We start from the raw sequence: 18595 nt of genomic DNA, 5'->3' as shown, positions 1-18595 counted from the left end.
GAATTATTGATACACACAGCAACTTGGATGGATCATAGAGGAATTATACTGAGTGAAAAACAAATCGACCTAATGTCAACTCTAACTGAAAAATAAAAGTTAAAAAAAAATCAAAAATTATAAATCAAAAAAACTATACTGTAAGCTTCCATTTACGTAACATTCTTGAAATGATAAAATTATAGAAGTAGAGAACACTAGTTGCAGGGGAAGGAAGGAGCTGGCTGCTGCTATAAATGGGTAGTAGGAAAGATCCTTGTGATGGAACTGTTCCGTATTTTGACTGGTGTTCAAGTATATGACAAAATTTCATAAAACTACACATTGGTACATGTAAAACTGGGGGAATTTGAATATTGGTAGATGGTGTCAATATTAATTTCCTATTTGTGATATTGTACTACAGTTATGCAAAATATTATCATTAGGGGAAACTGGGTGAAGGGTATATGGGATCTCCCAGTTCTTAAAACTGTGAATTTACCATTTTCTCAAATGTAAAAGTTAAAGGAAAATCTTTAAATGTTGATAAAGCTATTATAGTAAATTAAAACTGTAGAACAATTTCACTTATGAATATACTGATGTAACATTTTTAAGTAAAATATTAGCATATAGTAACTGACAGCACATTAAAGGAATAATATATTGTGCCCAAGAGGGTCATATCAGAAATATAAAGATCCTTCAAAATTAGTCTGTTCATCTAGATAAATGCTGCAATAGATATTTGGTAAAGTTCAACATTCACTCCTAGCATTAAAAATAATTCTTAAAGTAGACAACTACCTTCTTAATATGACAGTATGTGTGTAACTGTACCTTTATTTATATACATAGAAACATGCACACCAAGTCAGAAGCCAGCATAGTGAAACAGTAGAAACATTTTCATTAAGGCTGGGAACAAAACAAGGAATACTCACCATCACCTCTATGAGTTTATATAAATATTCTAAAACTAATAGCTACTAGCCAGTGCACTATAAGTCAAGAGGAATAAAAATTGAAAAGTAGGATACAACATTATTATTTGCAATTAAATATGTATGATGGGAAACTCAGGTATGTATGGAAGAACCAAGAGAATATTATAATGCTGTTAAATATAATTAGCCATCTGCTCTAAATTACTACAAGATTTCAAATGCTTTGTTATATAAAAAGAATAACTAATATGTAATTTATTAAAATATTCCTTTTATAATAATAAAGTAAAGCTGTGAAAAGAAAACTTTAAAATACTACTAAGAGGCATAAAATAAGATGAGAGATTAAATGAGAAAACAGCTCATTTTTGAATGAAAGCCCTACCATTAGAATCTGCCTTTTTTCTTAAAAAGATTATGAACTTAGTAAAACATCAATAAGATTTTTTATCATATAAGCTGATTTTACAGTTTATACATGAAAAAATAAACAGAATAGACAGGAAAATTCTGCAAAGGAAGAGTAATTAGGACAGACTAGCATTAATAGGTATTAAAATATATTACAAAGTTAAAGATTCAGAATAGTTTCATATACTTGGACAAATAGATGATCAGTAAGCAGAAGAAATATTGCCCCAAATCTACAGAATATCAGTTAATCATTATGGTAATGTTTCATATTAGTGGGAAAAGGATCAATTATTCATTAGCCACTTAGTAAAAGTAAAGCATTTATAATATCAAAATAAATTACAGATGGATTAAAGATTTAATGTTATACATAAGATAGTAAAGTATCGAAAGAAAATGTGAAGGTTTTTTTTTGTTTGTTCTTTTAAGTTTCAGAGTGAGGACATCCTCTATCAGGAAGACATTTGACTATAAAGTTTTTGTATGAGTATTTCGTATAACTTTTAAAAATTGTTAATGTGTAATATAGACTAATTTTCCTAATATATGAAGACCTCTAATAAATAAAACCTCACAGTCTAAAAGATAAATTGGCAAATATTAAGACTAGGCATATCACAGAGAGAGAAATTACGTCATATGAAAATTGTCATATGAAAATTGACAAGACTTTACTTGTAATTAAAAATTAAGTCTTAGCAGTTTCTCAGATTGGAGTGATTAATAACTTCTGTCACTGTGTGTGAAAATAGGGAAGCCCCGCTCTTACATATTATTAATGAGAAGAATAATTGGTACAACCTTTCTGAAGGACAATTTAATGTTAATTGTTAAAATTTATATCTATGCCTTTTGAGTCAGCAAATCTATGTCCACAAATTTACCTATAGTTACAAAGATGAGTATAGAGGTGTTTTTTGCAGTGTTTTTTCAAAATCATTGCCAAGTTAGCTCTTTTCTAAATCTAAATGATGTTGTTTGTAATGTGTTATTGATATATTTTTCTTGTTATTTTAGCCAAAACTGGACAATCCAAGACATCTGTAGCCAAAGTGAATAAATCTTCAGGTATGTGTTTTTTGTTTTTGTTTTTGTTTTTTTAATTAGGACTTTAGACATTAGTTATCTTAAAATTACATAAATATGTAGCAGCAGTGTTGGATTTCATGTGACATGGTATACTGAGTGTATTCTAACTAATCTTTGAAATTTATAGTCATCTAAAAATTGTAAGAAGGGAGATTTAGTAAATAATGTTCTTTGTTTTAATTGTCAAACTAAGATAATTTAACTGGGAAACTATTTCTCATGATGGATATCAGAGATATTTCCCTCTTTCTCTTTTATTGAGGTCTTCTACCTGTTTACTTTCATTTATAAAATAGTCCTGATAAATTTATAGCAAATTATTTTCTCTGCAGTTTTTATGGGCTATAGGGGTTTTAAAGTAATTTTTAGTTTTCTCTTTGGCATTATCTTCCTTTCTGTTTTCCCTTCTATTTCTTTTAAGTTCCTGTTAAATCAGGGTCATCTTCTTAAGTGGATAGAGATCAGTGCATTAAATTCTTCCCTATAATGGTAGAAAGGGAAGGAAGCTGAACCAGCAAATACCATTGTTAGTGACAGCCAGAATTTTCAAACAATAGTTTCTTAGAAGCAGTAATCTGATCAGGGAATCAGGGATGGCTAGAAAACTTGTTTTGAAGATACATTTATTTAGCAAACAGTTTGATACTACTTTAATAATAAGTTTATAGGAGTCACTGGAGATTTGAGGGCTAAAGCCTCTAGCCACCCCTTCAACTGATGAAAATCAATTGTAGATATTTTTTTCCTTCAGTTCTGGTCCTCAGCTAGACGTAGTAAAATGAATTGATTTGTGGTAGTAACACAGAGATAAGGGGAAAAAATGATTTAAAGGTTCATTGGAACTCAGGCTACTGCAATATGACAAAACTCGGGGATGACTAAGAAATGACTAGTTAAGTGACAAGTTAACTAGTCACTTAATAAGGATTGGTATTACTCTTTTTTGAGCAAAGATTAGGATCTGTCTTTGGATATAAATGGTGGATTTTAAAATATTTCAGTTGATTTTTTGCATATCAGTAATTCTTTTTGTTAGTATGATAACTTTTCAAAGCATGATCATATTCTCACAGGGTCCCCATTAGATAATTATGGCAGTTACTACCTTTGTTTATAAATGGGAAAACGTGCACAGAAATCCATTAATGCCCCACATATTCACAACTTCGAATTCAACTTGACCTACTGACTTCTTTTCCAGGCTTTTTCCTCATACTACCTTGCTAGTTGTTACAAATCCTATTTTCAGAGCTAACTCTCTTGTTCTCTGAATGGAAAGTGTTTTGGCCTCTGGTGATCTCTTCAGTGACACTTCGATGATTACAGTCTTTATAAACATCATCTTGGAAAATAAGTACCAGTAATATATGCATATGTAAAAAGAAGGATCAGAGCTACATAAGTAGTCCTTTTTGGATAAGGCCCACTAGGAATGAGTCAAAGCAATCTTTATGTGGCCTGACCATGATGTAGGTGTTCTTGAACTCTTTCAGTCAGCAGGGAGCCAAGACAGCATGGTCTGGGAGACCCTAGATAGTACTGCTTTTGGAACCATTAAAAGCTACATGGGATTATTTTTATATCCATGCAGTTAATAATTTTGCTTCTAGTTGATCCACACATTCAGAAATTTACTTAACTTACCTGAATGCCATTTTTAAGTACTGCAGTGGGGAAGTGAATTCTTATTTCAGTCATGTTTTTCTTCCTGAAGACACATTGCTAAATTTTGAAAATGACTTGTGCAGCTTTAAGATGATAGCATTTTATGTTTAGAATAAAACATAGCCTGGCACTCTTTTTTGTTTCAAGTTAGCTTGTCGCTCTTAAATTCTTTGTGAGGTTGTTTGGGGATTGTTGATAATAGTAAAATAAATTTTAACTACAGCTTTTGTGATTTAGGGAAATCGGCAGGTTCTGTAAAATCTGTTGTAACAGTAGCTGCTAAAGGTAATAAAGCTTCAATCAAAACAGGTAAGATTGTCGAGAAGGTGAGGTTTTATTAAGTATATTCTTAATTTGTCTTTAAAAAATATAATAAATATGTCAAAGATAAGCTTTAAATTTATATAATTTGTAGTACCTAATAACATCTTAGAAAGTTTAGTAGATACTTCTTTGATATTTAAAACCTGAAACATCCAGGACTTTCTGGTTCTTTGGATTCAACAGGACTACCACTGTGGATACCTTTTTATGTTGGAAACATTTTTGGCAGCTATATAATGAATCCCAGGCTGTTCTGCCACTTCCCCCCTACAAATTATTGTCTTTATTTTCCTCATTTTTTTAGTGTTGTCACTTCATATTATCTTCCCTAGCTTGTACAATTCTTCTGGTTTGTTACTATAAAGAAGATTTTTCCTTTCTGTGTTAAAAGAATGTATTTCCTTTCTAAAGAAATGAAACACTATTTTAAATAAATATGACATGTTAACAGTAACATTATCTGTTTATATTACTATTTTTTCAATACACAAATGTAATTTTAAAGAACTTTTGTAGAAATTATAAAATAAGATATTTTTGTGTGTGATTATAATGTGCTTCTGTCACTTGAGGATTAAATTTCTGTCTCATGAATAGCCATCAACAAAAATTGTATCTCAGTTTAAATTTGTTTTTAAGCTTATTGGTAAATAGATATTAAAATAAACGGAAATAAATCTTTAGGAAAAAACTTCTTTTATAATAAAGTCGAACTACTTGATTACTAATATATTAGTATGGAACATACCAAATGACCAAACAAACCCTTTAGAGTAATGGTTCAATTTTACTTTTAACAGGAAAATCTATTGGAAAGAAGTCTCTAGATGTCAAAAAGGCGGGCGTTGTCAAAAACAAAGATACCAGTAAACCTGTGGCTGTACTGGGTAAGCTGGAAATGCTGTCATTTAATGCCTTTTTTTTTTTTTTTTCATTAGATCATCTCGGTGTACTTTTGAGGTATATTTTGAAATTATTGCTTAGAAATCTTCAAAGAGATTATTTTATTTTTCAAAGAGAAACTTGTATTAGCTTTGACTTAAATCAGGTCAGCCTAAGGAGACTTGAAGTGACAAAATAAACTAGCTTAAGTTTCTGTTTTAGATTCATTAGTTTAATTATATTAGTGTGTTTTTTAAGACTATTAAAGCAGACTATTTCATGCAGCAAACTCTGAAATAAAGACCGGTGGGGAAGTCAAAGCCACTGAAAATAATGCTAAAGAAACTATTTCAGGTAGGCCAATAGAAGTTTTATTTTGTTATGTTTAAATATGTAAAATTAAAATTTTAAGAAAATATTTAATTTTATGTGTCGTGTGTGTGTGTGTGTGTGTGTGAGAGAGAGAGAGAGAGAGAGAGATACACCAAGGTCATGCCTAAATGAAATTAAGAATATCATTCAGATATTGGTCCTCTCTCTTGATTTTGTTCTCAGAAGGAGTAAAACTAAATGTATTATTTAAAGGTCACTGTTACTTCTGTAGCTATTTCTTACTTAAATTCTCTATCCTTGTCAGTTGTATACATTTTCATGTAGTTAGTATTTAATACATTGTGGGATCTTGATAAATAAAATATGTCTGCATGAATTTATATTTTGTTTTGTGTCTTAAGAAGCTGTTTTGGTGGCCACAGAAAATGAAACAATTAACAAGGTCAGTTTTTATATTTTGCTAATTTTTTTTAAAACTTGAGAAACTTTGACACAACTTTTTTTTAAACTATAAATCCATGTAAAAAATGTATGGGATTTGGCATCGTGAAAAACCCCATTTATTTGTGACTTTTAAAATATGGTTGGAGTTCAAGAACCTTGAGCTGCAGGGAAATCATAAATATTTAGGAACAGAATACCTATAAATGTACATATTTTCGAAGATTACTTTTCATTGAGAACAAAATATTGGGCCAAAGTATATGGCTTTTTGAGTAGACAACAAGCTGTCAAATTAGAACCAGTAGAATTTTGTGAAACCTTTTTTCTTTTCCCTTGAGGCAAATGAGAGACATTTTGATATTTAGAATACCAGTTTTTCTTTGTATTTTTAGAGGAGCGAGTGGGGTTTGCAGTTTTATTTGAAGGACATAAAGTCTACTTTATTGTTTTCCCATGGCTATATCTGTCATTATGAGTATATTAAATCTCATTAATTTAGATTTTACTGGTTAAGATCTTCAGATCATTCAGGTGCTAAGCATAAGTTTTCTTTTGACTAGTAGATCCATTTTCCAAGTAGTATGTCTTACTTCCTATTTTGTTTTAGGAAGAATATTTTAAAGCACTAATACATTATTTTAGATTCACTTAAAGCACTTAAGAAGGAACCATTTATGATCACAATTGATGTACTAGTTAAAATCATTCTCAAGTGGTTTATGAAAATTATAACTTCCGCCTTTTTATCAAAATAAAAGTCACAACTTGCCAAATTTACTGTTGTATACCTTTGGGAATTTCCCGACATCCACTAAAGGAAAAATTGGCATTGACGAGAGTCATCTTGAAAAATAAAATAGATCTGAGAGAAGAGAATGCAGAAATGAAAGTATTTACTTTATAGTGGAGATTGGGTTATGGGGTAAGGATCCTAAGAGACTAGGTTAGCTTTTTTATATTGCCTAAAAGTGATTATTTTATTTATTAAGATAAAGGGATATGTACTGATTTGGAGCTTAGGAATGTTAGCATTTTAAGGCACTGAAATGTCAACAGTATGTGAAAAGGAGGAGACAGGCAAACTTGTGTTTTTTAACCCTATTTTTAAACAGTGGTTGAAAAAGAGAATGAAAGACACTTGACTAAATGACAGGTAGTATGACTGAAATTATTCTCTGTACTTGAAGAGAGGAAATTTGCACTTTGTTTTGTATTTAATTTGAGATTCAGACCAGCCTCAGCCTTCCAATTTAATATTAAATGCAATTTAAATACATTATGATCTGCAGTGTAAGCTTAAGTAAATGTAAAAGCAGTTAAAGAAATTTTAATGTCAATTCTTAAATTTGTTTTGAAGGAAACAGAGGAAATGTGTGTGGTACTTATTTCTAATTTGCCAAATAAAGGAGATTCTATAGAAGAAGTTTACAACCTAGTAAAACCGTTTGGGGGTATAAAAGATGTTTTGATTTTATCATCTCATGAAAAGGTGAGTTGCTAATAGCTGTTCTTCTCTGCAGACACATTTTGAAAAACATTAAATTCACAAAGGGTTTAAAAATAGCACCTCAGAATAATTAAGCTGTTTTAAGCTAAGGAATTTTTAAAATATAGCACTCAGATATCCTTTATTTTGTAGTCTTCTAATCAGAATGACTTACTAATGTGTCAAAGTTTTGCTCCAAATTTTAATTAAACAAAGTGTTTTCCATCTTTAATATGTCAATACAAAGTTTTTTGAATGACCTATGAAGTTCTGTAGAGCACTTTTTTACTGTAATTTCTGCTGTTTTACCGATGGTATTCACATGGAAAGTAACCGTTTTCAGACTCAAACTAATGTCATCAGTACTTAGAACAGTCTTGGTTTATTTACATGTATAAGTGTTCTATAATAAGTATGTGTTTTTTGTAATTTTAAAACAAAAGAAAATGTATTGTTAACGAACTAGTGTGGAAGGTATTTTACAGAAGATGAGATTACAGGAAAGTTTAAATAGTGGAAATGACAGGAGAGTGGCGGGAGGTTGTATTCTTAAAATAGAAAATTGTTGGCGATCACTAGAGATCTTTGAGAGTAGAGTAGGATATGTGTTTGATAGTAATCGAAGTCATTGTGCTTAAACAGTAGAAGAAGAAGTTAGTGTGAGTTATGCAGTTTCGCATTATGTTAAAAGTAGATTATTTGAATGCATAACTTTGTAAATATACTAAAAACCTTCGAATTGTACACTTAAACAGGTGCACCAGATGTATAAATTATATTTCAGTAAAGCTGTTAAAAGGCAGATTATTTCCAATGTTTAGAGACAGACAAGAATAAAAAGGATTGCATTTTTTTAATATAAAATATTTTTTATGTGACAGTACATCAAAATAAAAAATTGTAGGAATCTGGGAACAAGTAATTCAAATCATACTTTATATCATTTATCAAAGTGTGTGTGTGTGTGTGTGTGTGTGTAGGTAGACTAAGTGGAAAATCCAAATACAGAAAATATAAATTATTATCTGTCCAGTTTTGATTAGAGTTGAGTAGATTTATTAACTATTTGGAGATTTAATACTTTACTAGATATTTGGGAAAATATCATTTAATTATATAAACATTTTAAACATTTGTAAACTTAACATGAAAACAAAATGGAAATAAAATATTTGTGTAAAATGTGAAGGCATTTATCTCCACATCATGCTATAAGATACTTGAAATTTCAGTAAATAAATGGAAAATGACATAAAGATAATTCATTTTTCAAAAGGAGAACTATAAACAAATATGGAAGAGTTTCATCTCATTAACTGTCAAACCTCTTTGCTTACCCAGGTATGAAAATTAAAACCAAAATGTATGGAGCTACAATTTCACACCTATGAAAACAGCAAAACGAAAAATAACTTGACAGTCATTTCACCTTTCTGTGGTTCTTTCATCTTATATTGCTCATGTTTTATTGATCATTAAGTTTATTACATAACAAATTTTCGTTAAACATCTGCTACATGCTAGACACCGCTCCAAGTACTAAGTGATAAGATTTTCCTTAAGGTCATTTACTAGAATGTCCTCCTATTTTTCTCTTTAGTGTTGCCTTATGAGTTCAGTCGTTTATTATTTTTTGCTCATGATTGTAATATTCTGAATCTTTTGGCTTCATCTTTCAGAGGAACACTTTTTTTAATCTTAAAAATATTTACTGTTATTCATTTGACTCCTAAGTATTAAATCTTTTCAAGAAAAAGTAACTGAAGACATTTTTTCTTTTTTGTAATTTGTTTTAAAAGGCAATTATAGAAATAAATAGAAAATCTGCAGATTCTATGGTAAAATTTTATACCTGCTTCCCAATATCAATGGATGGAAATCAACTCTCAATAAGTATGGCTCCTGAAAACATGAATGTAAAAGACGAGGTAAATATAACAGACTTACTATTATTTTTATTAAATTTTAAACCAAATTTATTGTAGTCATATGTTTTTCTAGTTTTCTGCCTTGGTTCACGTTTTCTCTCAGACAGTGAAGAAGCCTCTTTCGGTCCCTCCACAGTCTTCCATATTGAGAGAATCCAGTCCTCTGTGTATGTTCGATTGGGAAAAAAGTTAAAAACTACTTTATATAGAATACTGTCCATATTGCTGTCTATATTCTTATCTCTGCCATTCTCTGTCACACAAATTAGAATCCCAGAAGTTATCTTTAATTTTTTCTCTCATGTCTCACACACAGTTCATCACTAGGCCTTGTCTCTTTTAAATTCTAAATATTTCTGGAGTTCCATGTTCGTGCCATCCACCATTGCTTTACCTCTTAAAACCACCTACTAAAGTAGTTCTTTGTATTTCTACCTTCTGTTTTGTCTCCCTCAAAACCTTGCTCCACAAAGTCAGGAAAACAACATGAAATTGAAATCTATTCAAATTCAACTGATTTAGAAACCTTTCATTGTCTCTGTGTGGCTTATTGTCAGTGGCTTGGCATGAGGCAGAGATGTTAGAATCTCTAGAGCAAGATAGAAATGCATGTAATTTGAAAATGCCTTCCATTAAGAAATACTTTAATGTGATGTAATTGCTGGGATTGTTTTATACATGTCATGTTTTATACATGTATTGAAGAGAACAATAAATTCAAGACTCATAGGCTCATAAGATAAAGTTCCTTTCCTATCATGTAAGCCTTCCATTAGCTAGCCTCTGCCAGCTTTGACATCTTTGTCTTGTGCCACTTTTGGCCTCTTAATAATTCAACAGCACCAAATTGCTGTACACTTAATACCCTGTGTGCTGTTTTCTACTAGCCTACATCTCTGTTTTTCCTCATCCCCTACTTTGCTTAGTTAATGTTTTGTTTTATAATTTGAATTCTCTTACTGGCTGTTAAATTAAATCTCTTATTCCTTGTATATGAATTTTGAGTGTACTACCCTAAATGGTACCGCCTTATTAATCTTTAATGTGCTTAGGAGAATAGGATAAACTACGTTGTATAGGTAGGGTAGGACTTATATAGCTTGTTTAGGAAGAGGGAAAGATTTTTAAAGGAACTGTACTTTTGCTGACTTCATTTTAGGAAATAGTGCTCAATGGTTATTCTTATAGTTATTTTATTATAAATCCTGACAAATTAAATATATAATTTAGAAAGACCTTATACCTTCAACCTTGATCTATTTTGCTTTTCTAGGAAGCTATATTTACAACCTTGATTAAAGAAAATGACCCAGAGGTGAGTTTTGCATTAAGTGCTTTTGTATACTTGTTTAATTGATAGAAACATTGGTTGTTTATTTGTTCACCTGTTAGAAATTAAAAGAAACCTTAGTACTAATTTTAAAATACTGAGATAAGGAAGATTTCAGATGGGTCTTCTCTTGGTAAAATAAATACAGAGCGACGGTAGTCCTTGATGTGAAATATCTTCCAAATATTGGAGCCATATTTAGTGGCCAAATAGTCAATACCTGTCTGAGGATATTTCTAATAAATATTATGTTGATAGAAGTAAGAATACCCATCTTGTTTTATTGTATCGATTCACTGATTACTCACATCTAAAACTAAGACTTCACTATCTTCACCCACATAGTCATTTTCTTAGTCTTCAGAGAGGACATCACTTGACGACCTCTGAAAAATTAAATAACTATTAATCTGTGTTTTATAGTTTGATACTTCAGCTGTGTTTTTCTTTTTCTATGCTGTCTCTAAAAAACTACAGGCAAATATAGATAAAATTTACAATCAATTTGTACATATTGATAACTTACCAGAAGATGGACTTCAGTGTGTACTTTGTATTGGACTTCACTTTGGAAAAGTGGATCACCATGTATTCATGAGTAATAAAAACAAGGTAACAAGGTTCTTCCTATTTTAGCTATATGTTCTGTAGAGCAGGTCCCCAAACCTCTGGGAACCGGGCCGCACAGCAGGCTAGTGAGTGAAACTTCATTTATATTTGCTGCCACTCCCCAGGGCTACCATCACCACCTCAGCTCCACCTCAAATCATCAAGCATTAGATTCTCATAGGAGCACCAGTCCCTGGTACCAGAATGGTTGGGGACTGCTGCTTTAGACATCTTTAATTCTCCTGTTTTAAAAAGATACGTACCGTCCTTTTCAATTTTGCCTTGACTTTGCAGCATTTTAAGGCTATTTTCTTATTGTTTACTTGAAATAAGGATTAACCTTACCTTTGTAATCACTTATTAGTCTCAAAAAAATATTCATTCTTTTAAAATTAAAACACTTATTTTGGTAATATATATAAGAAAATTTACCATTTAACTATGTTTAAGTGTCAGTTCAGTGTACATTTACATTGTTGTACAATCATCACCACTATCCATCTTAAGAACTTGTTTCATCTTTCCAAACTGAAACTCTATCCACTAAACAATAATTTCCCATTCCCCCTCTTCTTAGCCCCTGGCAACCACCATTATACCATTCTATTTTCTGTCTCTATGAATCTGAATACTCTTGGTATCTAATATATTTTACTAGCATATTTTACTTAGCATAATGTCTTCTAGCATGTGTTGTAGCGTATATCAGAATTTCCTTCTTTTCTAGGGCTGAATAATATTCCATTGTGTACATGTACCACATTTTGTTTCTCCACTCATTTGTTGATGGAGTCTTGTGTTGCCATCAACTTCTGGCTGTTGTGAATAATGCTGGTATGAACATGGGTGTACAAATAATCTGTTTGAGTCCCTACTTTCAATCTTTTTGGCTATATACCAAAAAGTAGAATTGCTGAATCATATGACAATCCTATTTTTCATTTTTTTAAAGAACTATTTATATTTTTTTATTGTCTCCAAAGGCAATTCTTCAGTTAGAGAGTCCTGAATCTGCACAGTTAATGTACAACTTTCTGAAACAAAATCCGCAGAACATAGGTGACCATGTATTGACCTGCACATTATCTCCAAAGATGGACTCATCAGAGGTAAGATTTCTTTGTATCAACTTTTGTGCTTTTATAAAATGAAGAAAGCTTGAAGGTCATTCTCCCAAAGCTGGAAGATGTACTATGACAGTAATTTTTAAGGGTTTATTCTTGGGCAATAATCAAACTGGTACTGAGTTTGGATATTCTTTTATTTAAAAATTAGTTTTACAATCACTTTTAATTTTTATGTTTTATGGAACAGTATAAATTTGAGAATAAATTGAGGTAATTTTGAAAAATGTAGCATAAGTCTTATTTTGGACATAAGGTATAGTGATTCCATATATGTAACATGATTGTCTCCAGAATGCGGAGACTACTTTGAGTCTATTTTGGATTCATCTTAGTAGAAAGGAGTTTGTTTATTCTTTTATTTCTTTAAATCATATTTATTATAAACTCTCCTTGAATAAGATATAAGCTTTTACAGGTTCTTATATAGTAATAATACATATGTGAAACTATGAATAGTCCACCTTTGAAAGAATGAAATTCAAACTTATGTTTTCTCTGTTTCATTGTATCACAATAGCAGCTGGTAAACAGTGGAGCTTGTATTTGGTATCTGCACATTTTTTATTTGTTAATCTGCCAAAAATCTTTTGCTAGCTCAAGAAAAAGAAAATTCCATCATTAAAACAAAATTAAATAGAGCACCTATAAGTAAATGCATCGTGGTAGGTACTGATATAAGCACAAATTGAGGGAGTTGTTTAACCTGGTAATTTCAGGGAAAAATTAGGTTTTTGCCTTTTTTTCCTCAACAGAATATTATATTTTTTAAAATTGTTTTCGATATTTTTCAAGTTACTACTTTGTTCAGCTCAGTTCAGAATTATAATAAACACTGACTATACAGAAATTTTTCTTCCAGAAATATGGTCCCAGATTCTTAGACTGAAAGACAATGAAACAAGTAAAAATTACATAAAACCTCTACCTGAATTGATAATTTACTTCCCAAGCCCTTACTCAGAACCTTATTCTTACACCTTATGCAATTGGAGACCCCATTTTGCTTATTGTAAAAGTTTTAGCTACACCACTGATAAGCTAGCCTTGTGATCTTGAGCATGTCACATAGTGTCTATTATATCCATTCAATAAGTGATAAATAGATAGTAGAGTCAGGTAGACTTATTTCAAGATATTATAATGTTCCATATGAGAATGAAAGCCCAAGCTAGGAAATAGACTATGAAATTGAAATAGATCCTGCTCCCAATTTTTAAATAATAGTTTTTATTTATTTTGTTTATCATGAGTTAATTAACATCCTTAGGATACACTCGCTTTAAACACTCTTCCCCATTTCGTTACCTGTAAGTTACTTCTGCATGTAGTACAATTCAGTCTTTAGTTCTACAAATTATAGTTATCCTGCAGATGAAGCATGAAGGCTTAATTCTACATACTGAAAACCAATATCTGCATAACAAGAGCGGGTCTATAAAGAAAGAAATATAATGTCTATAACTTCTATATTCAGAAGAGACTTTCTTATATTCTCAGTCATTTCTCAGATGATGCTTTAATTTGATGTTCTTCAGTATGTAGATTATGGTTTTCCTGTACAGTTTAGGAATTGTATTTTATTATTATTGAGAGGAAAAAAGACTGTCTTATCTTATTCAGGTCATATAACTTAATTACTATTTGTTAAATAGAATCTACTCTCTTTTTAAAGATATTCTGACTGCCTCTTCTAAATTTATGGCTATTTGCTTTAAGCAACTGTATGTCTTTGATTTTATTGCTCTTCTGAGTTATTTTTATTATTTTTTTGGATTCTGTATCTCCCACTCTCTTGGGATTGCTTTTCTGTTTGCTAGAGTACGTTGTTAAATAATTTTCCCCAGAAAATATGTGTGGCCAGTAAACTTTAAAATATGAATTCCTGCATATTTGAAAATGACTTTATTTTCCTTTTACACATTTCATTGATAGTTTGTGGAGAATTCTGTGCTTGGAATGCTTTTCCTTTTATTTTTCCTAACCAGTATTGTTGAGAAGGCTGATTCCAATCATACCTGTTTGTATTGTTTTTTTCTCTCTGAAAACATTTAGCATTTATTCATTAAACAAATATTTAATTCCTTCTCTGTGCCAGCCCTGTTTTATACATTGGAATACATTGATGAACAGAAGAGTCATTGGCCCAGTCCTCTTTTAGTGCAAGAGATAGACTATAAATAGATAAGAAATATATATAATATATATAATGTCAGGTGGTAAAGAGTGCTATAAAGTGCTATGGAAACAAATCAAAATAAAAGGATAAAGAGTGATAGCTAGGGGACCATGTATTTTAGAGTGGTCAGGGATAGCTCCTCTGAGTTATTTGAGAGGGCTGAAGTAAGAGAGCAGGCTCTATGAATATATCAAGGAGGAAAGGTTTTTAGAAGAGCTGAGGCCTTCAGGTGATTCATTTGGTGATTCAGGAGTCTCCCAAGGAGAATCAGTAAGGCTAGTGTAGTTAGCAAGGTTTCATCTTGGTTTGAGACTTACTTCCTATATCCTGATTAAAGTATTTTATGAAGAAACTTATAGAGTGTGTTCCTGCACCTGAGGAAAGTTTTTCTCTTATTATTTCTTCTCTTAATTTTTAATGTTCTGTCTTTCTGGAAATAACACCTGTACTGATTTCGTGGATACTTTTTCCTGTTCAGTTTTTCTTTAGAGGATATTCTTTAGAGTTGTTTTTAAAGCTCTTCAGTTCTCTGCAATACCTTCAACTATTTTTGTATGCTTATCTTGTTCTCTCATGCATTTGTTTTTCTCTTTTATTCATTTATGACGAAAGAAGCAAGTTATCCAATAAAGGTATCTGGTATAGATTTTCTATACTATCATATAGCCTGTTTTCCCCTCTAAGTGCTTCTCCCATGAATGAGAAGATTGCTTGGAAACACTTGGATGGGGCTTATCAACTGCCATCTTTCATTTCAGTTATAGACCATTACAATGTAGACTGGATACTAGACCAGATACCCAGCAAAGAAGGCCTTTACTCTGGGACTCCAAAACCTATAGTAGGAATCCTCTCTGGGCATATTGTTCATTGTACTTTAAAATACAATTCTCAGTTTTTAATTTGACCAAATCTAGAGAAAGATAATTCTCAACTCAGAGCACACGATTCCCACTGAAAAAGCCTCTAGCTAGTATGTATAAGCTCTAAAGAGCATATGTTTTTGCTATTTTGTTCACTGATGTATTCTAAGTGCCTGGACCAGTGCCTAGACACTGAGTTTTAATCCCTGCTTCTCTTTTGGGTCCAGGACATTGCTTTCTTAGTGGTTCAGACATATGTTTAAAATGATTATTGTTAAATTTTGTCCAGCACCTCTAGATGTTTCAAGTAAACTAGTTTCCCTTATAAATAGAAGTATTTTTAAGTAATAGTTGTACAACAAAGATGTTGGTATTTTAGGTTGATTGTTTCTATTCCTAGCAAAGGGTGGTATTTTCAGACTTGTAAAGTTAAAAATGTGCTTCCTAATTTATATCAATGTTAAAGAAACTTATTTTTCTAATTAATTGCTATGTGTTAGTTATGCTGTATGACTTAAATCTAATGATTTTTAGAGCCTGATAGTTATATGGACACTGATAACTAACTTTTAATGTGTTTTTTAAGTGTAGTTTAGTTTTCTTAGCTTGTATTTTAAGAACTGAAGTCATTGCATTGATGGGTTAAATATTTAAAATCCAGTAGAATAGCCTCTAATAAAATGTGGAATTATGTTACAGGCTCAAGCCGTGAAAGACCAAGAACTAGGAAAAGAAAGGTATGTTGCTTTACATTTGCTAAGATTTTTGTATGGTATTTAGTTAATTACTGAATTTTATTTCTGTATTTTATAGTAATTGTTCATATATAGAAGAAAATTCATATTCTACAGTTCATTTTGTGTTTTGTGTGTATATGTATGTATACACACGTGAATGTTGATTTCTCTTTTGGTTTTGTTCAAGAGTTGGGGGATTTTGCTTGTGTTTTGGTTTTTCTCAGATATTTATTGATTTTTTAGAAAAACTAAATATAGTTTGAATTAAATAGGTAAATATGACTTCTCTATGAAATGTTTTACTAAGATGCTTGAACAACTTGACTCCAATCAGTATTCTTGATAGATTTTTCTATTTCAAAATAGTAAAACTTTAATTAATCTTTTTACATAACCTTTTAAAATTTCATTGACTTAAAACCAAAAAGGTAGTATTTAATGTATATTTAAATAAATACTTTTTGAAAACAACTGGGGTGGGGAAATATTTGTAAAACAAAATAATATGTACGCTGCTTTATATTTTCTGAGGATGAAAACTTATTCTTCAGAGTCTACTCAAAATAGTAACTCACAGTCTTGTTTTGACCACATGTAGTACGTCCTCTTCTTGGTCACTTTCTCATCATACCTTTGCCCCACCAATTAATAACCTCCCTTTTCCTACTCTTTATTAGGATTTGCTGATTCAGGCTTCTTTCTCTTCCTTTATATACTGAGTAATTTGCCCTTATTTGTTAGAACTTATGTAGTAAGAGCTTTTAAGTTTGAAAGTGTTTAAATATGGAGAGTCTAATTATTTTATTTGATACACTGTCTAATTTTAAGATTCCTGCAAAACAATTCTTTATGGATTTTTCTTCTTAGTAATTAATTCTTATGAGACTTTTAAATGATAAAGATGGTTATGAGTACATTAAAATATGTCGGTGACTTTAAGCAATAGGTTTTCTGTATGTGTCAGCACAGACATTTTTTAAGTTGTACAACATTATATACCAATTATATTCACATGTCTAAGAAGTAATACCAATAGTGGTGTTTGATATAAAAGCTCATAAAGGGCTTAATAAATAATAATGCCACATACAGTAGTATAGGAAGACCTACAGTTGGCCACAGTAACTCTGGCTGGTAAGTAAGTAGGCTCTTCAGAATTACCTACTTTATATATTTCATTCGACAAAGTTTCTTTCAGGTCTGCAAGAATAGGTATTATCTGTGTTTTGGTCATTCCTCCCCCCTTCCCCCTTTTAAAATCAAAGATATTTCTTAATAATTTAGAGATAGTTATGTAATCTTTAAAAAATTAATTTAAAACATTCTATTGCAGTCAGTTTTTTCACTTACATGACATTAGAGAAAAAGATTTGGATAGTAGCCTGAATGCATCACAATTTTTTATTGGAGTAAACTGATCCTGAGAAAATACTGGTGCTTTCTCTTTTTTTTTTTTTAAGCACTTGTGGGTGCTAATTCATAATGGATATGATTTATTTTGTTTATAATTAAAGTAAATGTTTCCTATTTAAAGGAAGTCTTGCATGGATATATTAATAATTTAATATTCTACATATTGCCTATTCTCATTCACTCCTCCCCCCACCACACACATAAGCATCATTTATTTATCATGTGATTAAGGCTCCAAATAAGGATGCAAGATGAAATTTTCTCCAATTCTTTAATAATGTTGGGAAGTATCCAGTGGCCCTCTGAAATAAATACTAATCTTAAGTACTGTGAAATCTCAGTCTCAAGTTTCTCGGAAAGTATATGGTATGGTGTTAAAATTTGTTCTCATGGCCAGCTTTCATTGTATGCCTTTTTGAAGATTTTGAAGCTCTGGTATTATGAGGGTTTGGGGGTGGAACAGAGGGTGGGAAATTGATGCCTGTGTCCTGAATGCCTTCCTGGAATCCTTTTTTGTGCCATTTCTCAGAATACAATTGTGCTCTTCGTTGATCTTCTGAAAGACTTGTTGTTTGATTTTACTGTTAATAATTTCATTTATTTGATATTTCACACTGACTTCCCAAGCTAACTTGATGAACACCAAGGCTTTTTCCCATATTAACCAGAAAAATAGATATTAATTTTTGATAAATGAGTTCTACAAAGAAAGCACTGTTATTTTAAAAGACCAACACATAAGAACAAACACAGAATTGAGCCATTTTTCCAAGTAGGTCTGTGATGTTTGAAATGTGGAACAGTTGCATAATGATTCATTTTGTATAAAAGATAATAGCTTTTTTT

The 18595-nt window shown here is 31.1% G+C and overlaps 1 protein-coding gene across 4 annotated transcripts in view; it reads left to right on the top strand.

Annotated features, from left to right (window-relative positions):
- Positions 1-18595, top strand: part of ZNF638 (zinc finger protein 638) — a 77782-nt gene that overhangs the window by 46666 nt on the left and 12521 nt on the right. For 3 of the 4 annotated variants that reach the window (XM_011365548.2, XM_023533822.1, XM_011365546.2), the window contains 11 exons: positions 2361-2411; positions 4335-4406; positions 5222-5308; positions 5589-5657; positions 6038-6078; positions 7438-7569; positions 9366-9494; positions 10768-10809; positions 11302-11436; positions 12417-12542; positions 16299-16336. In XM_011365548.2, the coding sequence (XP_011363850.1) occupies positions 2361-2411; positions 4335-4406; positions 5222-5308; positions 5589-5657; positions 6038-6078; positions 7438-7569; positions 9366-9494; positions 10768-10809; positions 11302-11436; positions 12417-12542; positions 16299-16336 (922 nt within the window). The remainder of the gene's footprint in view (positions 1-2360; positions 2412-4334; positions 4407-5221; positions 5309-5588; positions 5658-6037; positions 6079-7437; positions 7570-9365; positions 9495-10767; positions 10810-11301; positions 11437-12416; positions 12543-16298; positions 16337-18595) is intronic. The other variant, XM_011365547.2, reaches the window with a different exon arrangement.

The sequence above is a fragment of the Pteropus vampyrus genome, unplaced genomic scaffold (genome assembly GCF_000151845.1).
Source record: "Pteropus vampyrus isolate Shadow unplaced genomic scaffold, Pvam_2.0 Scaffold113, whole genome shotgun sequence".
NCBI lineage: Eukaryota > Metazoa > Chordata > Mammalia > Chiroptera > Pteropodidae > Pteropus > Pteropus vampyrus.
The sequence above is the reverse complement of the archived record's forward strand: the minus strand, read 5'-3'. Positions and strand labels throughout refer to the sequence as shown.